Consider the following 8,480-nt stretch of genomic DNA (forward strand, 5'->3'; position numbering starts at 1 on the left):
CACGCTACAAAATGCACACATTTTCCCGTACTGGGTCTCCACAACAGTCAGAAGTTGTGTGACTGACCTCTGACCAAAGGAGTGTGAGGGGCTTTCCCAGGGCAGAGAGGTCCCCGGCTTAGGGGACGGACTTTAGCGGTCTCTTGCTGAGCTAACGTGCCTCATACTTGTTAAAGGCACTTCCGGGACATTCCAGGGCAAACCGCCCCGTTTCCATCGCCATCGCCGTTCCCGCTCCCGCTCCCGCTCCCCGAGCGCCCCGCGCGCGCTCCCCGCCCTCACGGGCCCCGGGGGCGGGGCCCGGACACCGCGCGCGCCGCCGCCCTCCCGCCCCTGCGCGGTGCGCGCGCACGCACCGCCCCCTCCTTCTCCTCCACCCCTCGCGCGCTCCCTCAGCCTCCGCGTCACGTGCCCGCCTTGCCCTCCTCGGCAGCCAATGGGCAGCGCGCCGCGCGCCGCAGGGCCCTTTATAAAGGCGCGGCGGCGGCGGGCGTGAGGCGGCGGCTGTCGGGGGGTTTGGGGGCGGCGGGCGCGTTCGGGGCGGCGCGGTCCTGTCCTTCCACCCGCTTCCCTTCCTGTGCCGCACGGTCCTTCCACCCGTCTCCCTGAGCCGCCCGGGAAAGGCCCAGGTCTGTGCCCGGGACGGGCGGAGGGAGGAGGAGGAGGAGGAGGAGGTGGTCGTGAAGGGTAAGTGCGGGCGGCTGGGGAGGGGCGGCCATGACGGGGCCGCGCAGCGCCTGAGCGGACAGCGGTCTCCGCCGCGGCGGCGCGCAGCCACAGCGGGCCCTGCCCGTCGCCCTGCCGGAAGGGAGAGCGGGGCCGGCGGGGCTCGGTGCCCGGGCCGCGGGTTCGGGCGGCCCCTGCGGAGCTGCCTCGGTCCCATCGCTGGGAGAGCGGCAGCAGCGGCGCCGTGCGCCCGCAGAAGGGCTGTGTGTGCTTGTCTCCTCCTGTCTGCCGTCCCACCTCCGTGCCGGAGCTCTACGTCTTCTCTAACAAACTCTCTGCCTTGCTTCTCCCCCCGCCCCCCGGGCTTCTGCTTTGTGGATGTTGGCGGCTTCATGTTGTGACAGGAGAATGTGTGTGTGTCCTGGGCCCAGGCGGATCGGTATGTATCTCCCTTCGCGGAGCGACGGGCTCGGGGGTCGGATGGGACCCGGGGAAGGGGCTGCCAGGCTGGGCTGTATCTGAGGACTATTGCCGGAGGGAAGGATTAACGGTGCTGCCTGTGTTGAATGCTTCTTATTCCTCCTCCCCGTCTTCTCCAGCTGGCTCATTCAGGTCTGTCAGGTGTAGGAGAGGCACCTGAGTGTTTTTACCTGAACCATGGGTGTCTTTGGCACAGTGTTTTGGAGGAGCCTGTCTGTGCAGTGCCAATAGCCCTAACAGTATGGCTATAATGAGCCTTTATTGAAGAAAGGTGGACCATTTTTCTGTTTTTTTACTGTACCACTACAAAACCCCTTAAGGTGACCATCTGACTTGTTATTGGTTATATTGTATTTACAGCTTGAAAAATAGTGCTTGTACCCTGCTCTGGGCTTGGAGAGGTATTTACACTGGATTGATTGTAATATCTTGACAAATCTTGATTGAACTGTATGACTTCTTTTTCCTCTCTGCTGTCTTTTGATCAGCCATGGTGATCTTGGGATCTTAATTATTTAAAGGGTAGCTGGAATGTTTGGGGCAGCTGTGTTGTAAGGGTAAGTGGGAGAGACTTTAATTTCAGTTCAGGTTTGGACACTTGGAATTAGGCATTTACTTAGTCAACTTGGAATTATTGAAGCTGGTATGTGAAACAGAGTGATCTCTTAAGCTGGCATAGACCTACTGTAAATGATATGAGCCATGGAAAATGTGAGGCCAACTTCTTACTACTTCCTCTTGGATTTCATTTGGTAAGACAATGATTAAAAATCAGAAAAATATCCTCTGATTGCACTGCAGAACTGTTACAGCAGCAATGCATTTGTATTTTTGCTTCATCATGAAGCAGAAAAACTGAGCGGTTGAGGCACCACTGTGGGTCAGCACTGAACTTAAATGCTGAGCAGTGAGGACAGCTTGATCCAGGTGGAGTCTGATGGGAGAGCAGTGCTGAGGCTGAGGTGCTGCTGTAGGCCAGGCACATCCATAGAACCTGAAGCAAAATTGTTGCTTTAAAATGTCACGTGAAGAAATATACATAAGTGTTACCAAAATAGCTCCTATATAATTAGAAGGCAGTGAATAGAATTTAAAATCTATATTTGGAGTTGCAGACTATTGCTGTGCAGACTATTGCTGTCATGCTGTGTGCATGTGAAGCCTCGACTGGAGAAGCAAATGGCTACCACAAATTCAGTATGCATCTGGAAGCTTCAGCCAATTCACTGCTCCTGGGCGTCTGGACTGCAGCCTGAGCTCTTCCTGGTACCTGCACAACAGAAAACTTCAATCTTCAGATGTCAGTGGGAGACTCAGGAGAGTTTTTGTGGATGTACAGCAGTCACTCGTTAGTACTGGGGAATCAGTGGAGTGACAGGAACATGAATTGTGCTCTGTTTTCAGCACTTAGATGCCTTGTAACAGAGAAACGGGCTCTACTCTGGTTTATTTAAAAAGAGCAAGTAAGCTTGGAGGAAAATATGGCTTGCTTCCCTTTCTTGAAACAAGGAGAATGGGGTGAAGCTTCCTATGTTTCCAGACATTTCTCAGCTGGCCCAGGTGATCAGAATCATGGCTGAAGCTATAGAAAGCCTACAGAAATTGCAAAATTAATTTTGTCCTATATTGCTTGATCCTTTAGACTGTTGGGGCTTGTTGCATATTTTATTGGGGTTGGGTCTCCTCTGAAGTACTGGTATGCCTGCTTGGCTAAAAAAAAAATCCATTTACAGACTGAAGCACCTTGCATTACACAGCAATATCCATTTCTTCAGTAAAACAATGTGACATCTAGCTGTGCTAATAGATTAGTGCTTATGACTGCAGTAAGCCTTCTAATGGCCTCTTCTGAGAAAAAGCTTTTGTGATGAAACTTGATCATAAAAGAGAAAATTGAATTTGCCTTAAATGTGTGTTCTTCACACAAGGCACAGTTCAACTCCATCTCCACGCTGGAGTTGTCTCTCAAGTATTACATTGTAAAAGACTTCCTGATAATGAGGCACAGTGAATAAGGCTTTTGAGAGGCACTCTCACTAATGTTGTGATTTGGTATGTAGATGGAGACAAGAAAGAGTATGCTAGCATACTCTTTCTTCAGGGAAGTGAAAAATAAGGAAAGCTTTTAGGTGTGGCAAGTAGCAGTGGAATATATGTTCAGATACTGGTGGTTTATCTTAACAATGAACTAGCTGTAGAGTATTGTGCAAGGTTCTGTTCCAGTCATGGAAGCAAACAATTTGCATATAGGCCTTCAATTGAGTAGCTTTTCAAGGTGTTTTATAATCTTAAAATGTACTGGGGTGGAATACCTACTGGAAAGCTGTATTTCCTTTCTACCTCTTGTACGTGCATGTTAAACTAGAAAATTGCTGCATAGATTGCTGTGGCTGTTTTGTATATGTAACACAAGTTTGAAGTTTTACATGTGAAAGGGGGGGAAAGAAGCAAAACCTGCTACTGACTTCTGATTGCATCAAGAAAATCAGTTCTATCACCTACTTCTTGCTTCTGCTGTCTAAACAATCTCCATTGTATGTCATCTCAGTTGTTTCTTAAGTCTGCCTGTTGGGTGCTTTCTCTTCTTCAGCCATACAGAAAGAGTTTTCTTCCTTGTGTGCCACATCTGTCTCTGTCAGCTGTGAAATCACCAGGAAAGCAAATAGCTGTGATAGTCCTGTGGCAATTCTGTAGAGTGCTCCGTGCTAACTATTGTGCTGAGTTGTTTGAAGGTTCATTGACTGTCTGGGTGATGCTTTCACTTCCTGCCTGCCTCCTGAGTGGGTATAAGAGCTAAAATACCTGTGGTGAAGTATGGTTTAGTTTTTTTGTTACAGCCCTAGGTAGTGTCTGTAAACGAGCACCTTGCAGTGCCTTTCTTTATCAAGGTCTTTGAAGCTATGAATGCCACATAATAAACAACTTGGTTAGGAGCTGTAAACATCTTAACACAGAATTCTGGGGAGAAAAAAATCTCTTAGCTGTCCCGCTAAGCATAGTTGTTCTCTTGTCTTTCAGCAATTCCAGTCCGAAGCTCCAGGCTGCCATTGTTGTCTGATGCCATGCCAGCACCAGCTCATCTGTTCCCATTGATCCGTAACTGTGAGATTAGCAGGATAGGCAGTACTGCGTGCTACTGCCACCATAAACATCTGTGTTGTTTGTCATCTCATTTTGCTCACAGTCACTTCAGATATGCACCACAGAAGAAATTTGCAGCACTTTACAGGCCAAAGGAGCACTTTAATCACTTTATTCACGCAAGGGATTATGCTTCTACGCCACAGAGGTTTTACCTCACCCCTCCACAGGTCAACAGCATCCTGAAGGCAAATGAATACAGTTTCAAAGTCCCAGAATTTGATGGTAAAAATGTAAGTTCTGTTCTTGGCTTCGACAGCAACCAGTTGCCTGCTAATGCTCCGATAGAGGACCGGAGGAGTGCTGCCACTTGTTTACAGACAAGAGGGATGCTTCTGGGTGTGTTTGATGGCCATGCAGGCTGTGCTTGTGCTCAAGCTGTCAGTGAAAGACTGTTTTACTACATTGCTGTCTCTTTGTTACCTCATGAAACTTTACTTGAAATAGAAAATGCTGTGGAGAATGGCAGAGCTCTTTTGCCCATTTTACAGTGGCACAAGCATCCCAACGATTATTTTAGCAAAGAGGCTTCCAAGCTTTACTTCAACAGCCTAAGAACTTACTGGCAGGAGCTGATTGATCTCAACAGTGGAGAGACTACTGATGTGAGAGAAGCTTTAATTAATGCCTTTAAGAGGCTTGATAATGATATTTCTTTGGAAGCTCAAGTAGGAGATCCAAATTCTTTTCTCAACTACCTAGTACTGCGAGTAGCATTTTCTGGCTCAACTGCCTGTGTAGCCCACGTGGATGGTGTCGACTTGCACGTTGCTAACACAGGTGACAGCAGAGCAATGCTCGGCGTTCAGGAAGAAGATGGATCTTGGTCTGCAGTTAATTTGTCCTATGACCACAACGCACAGAATGAACATGAAGTGGAACGTGTGAAAATGGAGCATCCAAAGTCTGAAGAGAAAAGTCTTGTGAAACAAGATCGTCTCTTGGGTCTCTTGATGCCTTTCAGAGCTTTTGGTGATGTGAAGTTTAAATGGAGTATTGAACTGCAGAAGAGAGTAGTGGAATCAGGCCCAGATCAGCTGAATGACAATGAATATACAAAGTTTATTCCTCCAAACTATTACACTCCCCCATACCTCACAGCTGAGCCAGAAGTCATACATCACAGGTTACGGCCACAGGATAAATTCCTGGTTTTGGCCACGGATGGGCTGTGGGAGACCATGCACAGGCAAGATGTGGCTAGAATTGTGGGGGAGTATCTCACTGGTGTTCACCACCAACAGCCAATAGCTGTTGGTGGCTATAAGGTAACTTTGGGACAGATGCATGGTCTGTTAACAGAAAGGAGAGCAAGAATCTCTTCAGTATTCGAAGATCAGAATGCAGCAACTCACCTGATACGTCATGCTGTGGGTAACAATGAGTTTGGGACTGTGGATCATGAGCGACTGTCCAAGATGCTTAGTCTTCCAGAAGAGCTGGCTCGAATGTATAGAGATGACATTACAATTATTGTGGTGCAGTTCAATTCACATGTTATAGGTGCATATCAAAATGAGGAATTGTGAATTTAGTGCAGTGAACTAGTTACTGAAGTTGTAATAAGGGCCAGTATGAGCAGCAAATTAAAAAAAAAAATCCACCCAAAAATATAATTTTAAAAAGCCTTTGGCAAACAATTTTCATTTGTTAGATTCAGCATATCTATTGTTCCTGCCTTTCCCTAGAGATATAAAAACATGGGAAGTGCTATTGACCCAATACAAAACTTGAAGAGGATGTCCTATCTTGGGAAAAGAGATTTTTATTACAACTTTGCACTATTGATTTCATGCATGCTGCTAAAACAGTGTCTTGAATTTGTCAAATTTGGATGAGGGAGGAAGTAGGATAAAGAAATAACTATCAAAGATCTGTCTGTTCAAGAACCAGCTTGCTTATAAAATATCTGCAAATATATACACTTAAGGAAAAGATAAGTAAAAAGTATTGTTGAATTTTTTACAGGGCTAATTCTTGTAATGGTTATCTGTGAATATATTGTCTATTGTTTTCTTCTAAGCAGAAGGTCACTTGAACCAAGTAAGTCTTCAGTGTAACAAAGTTGTCTCACTTTCATATGGACAATGTCATTCACGTGAGGATATTTGTCTAAGTGTTGACTTTCAAGGCAGGTCTAAGCCATAATCAATACCTGAGATTCTGCTACAGTTTAATCATATCTTATGCACGGTAATTTCTAAATTTCTTGTGCATTAGTACTTGGCTGTGGTTTTCTGCACAACTTCTAGGGCAATAACACATTACAGCATGCAGCAAGATAGCAGATAACTTCATGGAGGACTTCAGTTCTCGGTATGAAGAAACTTTTCAGACTTTTTGAAAAGTCAGTATGTTGGTTAAGGCTGTGTTTGCTTTCCTAAAGGTTATGTTCTTCACGGACTCCACCTCTCCCTGGGATTGCTTGTCTACTAAATAATTTTTCACCTGAAAAGATCAGGAAATCATTGCTAACCTCTTATGTAGCTTTGTAACTTGCACTCATTTTCACTTTGGATATTTCAAAAGGTCACAATACATGTCCTTCACTTGAACTCATATGTATAAGTTGGGTGAAAAACTACAAATTACAAAAAATTTGAAGTATGGCTTGTAAATAGCATTTTAATTGGGAAGCTGACTGGCATGCATGTGTATGTTCAGTGGCTAGTTCTAGCAACTTCTTTTAGTTCTGTGTTTCTGGGCAGCTGGTGTATGCATGTTTTTGCAGTCCAGAATAGTGTTGCAGAGCAGTCTCTGAAATGGGTCTCTCTGACTTGGAATGGTTGAATTTGGACTTAAGATTGGCTGTACTTGTGTGCCAAAATTGTTGGGCTTGTAATGGTAAAAGTAGAGACTGACAGCTAATTGGTCATAATTGCATCTATTTGAGGTATGTTGCATTGTGTACAGACTTATTTAACCTGCCCTTAGGTTAAAACCTGAAATGCCTGCTGAAATACTAGTCCTTGATGACTGAGAGAACACATCTAACTTTATTCCTGAGTTCTAGAGAACAATGATAGGTCAGCTTATTTCACTTTACCAAGGTGTTTCAGTTAAAATACCTTGCTAGCCGTCATCATAGCTAGTTAAATCAACACTTAACTGAAATATGCTAAGTTTCTAAAGTGGCATTTTGTACTAAATATGTCTTGCCAATTAATGCTACTGTACTGTCCATAGGGTGCACTTAGTTTGGACAATGAACCTGTGCTATAGTAAACATTGGCTCCTCAAACTCACAAATGCTGTGTGTACTCAGTGGCCTGCAGCTTTAGTATGTCTCTACCTGACCTTAATTATCAGCATCGATATTGCTGTAAGGTTAATGATGCCTAAGTTCACATTTGAGATGTACACAACCCTTCTTTATTTGAAGGGAAAAGGGAAACTCTGAAATGCTTAGACAAGTACTGGCAGTTGACATTGCTTCTGTATGTTGTGTTTTGGTGACTGTGTCATTAACTAGGTCAATAGACTATGTTCTATCATTCAAATGCAGTATGTATCTCAGCTGTTGCAGTATTTAACTTTCTTACTTTTTTTTTTTTACTGTTAAAGCTCTATTAACATGCATTGATGTATTTAACCTACGATTGTTGATATGGATTTGGTACAAGTCATAGCTAGAAGAAATGCACATTGGTCCCATGGATACAACTTTTATTGAGGAGAAGCTGCTTTTTGTAGTAAAGATACTTAAGTATGGGGTCAGACAATATTTATGTATTGCTTGGAGACTTGCTCAGTATGTATGCAGTAAACAGAAGCAGCATAACTGCCTGCTGAACAGGTGATCTGAACAAACATCTTTTAACAGATTCCAATAAAATGATCAATTATGCAGAAATCCCTGTGTATTGAGTTGATGTGGAATGTGATATCTGTTCTACTAGGACTTTGTTCTTCAGTGTGATCCCTGTTATGAATACTCAGTTGGCCAAGGAAAGCAAAGTATAAATGGAAACAGAGAATTGAACTTCAGAGCACTTCAATGCCACTGTGAGGCTCAATGTCACCCTGCATCAGGCATGCTGCTGCTGCCTCCCCCAGGCAGCAATGCTCAGCTCCTTCCATCAGTATGGCTGTGTGTCTCAGCTCCCAGCACCTCATGAATACCCTCAGGGGCAGTGCTGCTGAGGAAGCAGCAGCATTTGGAATCTTAAAGCTCAGTACTGTACTGTGCATCA

General features: G+C 44.9%; 1 protein-coding gene across 2 annotated transcripts; it reads left to right on the plus strand.

The window, feature by feature from the left end:
* The first annotated feature begins 472 nt into the window (after positions 1 to 472).
* On the plus strand, positions 473 to 8,140 carry PDP1 (pyruvate dehydrogenase phosphatase catalytic subunit 1). Of its 2 annotated transcripts, none has more exons than XM_039706030.1 (2): positions 473 to 629; positions 4,165 to 8,140. In XM_039706030.1, the coding sequence occupies exon 2, from the start codon at positions 4,209 to 4,211 to the stop codon at positions 5,814 to 5,816; it is 1,608 nt and encodes a 535-aa protein (XP_039561964.1). In that variant the 5' UTR covers positions 473 to 629; positions 4,165 to 4,208; the 3' UTR covers positions 5,817 to 8,140. The 2 variants fall into 2 exon arrangements, with proteins under 2 accessions (XP_039561964.1, XP_039561963.1); XM_039706029.1 differs by lacking the exon at positions 473 to 629 and adding an exon at positions 700 to 1,105.
* Positions 8,141 to 8,480: the final 340 nt, after the last annotated feature.

This window comes from Passer montanus, unplaced genomic scaffold, assembly GCF_014805655.1.
Source record: "Passer montanus isolate IOZ18808 unplaced genomic scaffold, ASM1480565v1 scaffold19, whole genome shotgun sequence".
NCBI classification, from domain to species: Eukaryota; Metazoa; Chordata; class Aves; order Passeriformes; family Passeridae; genus Passer; species Passer montanus.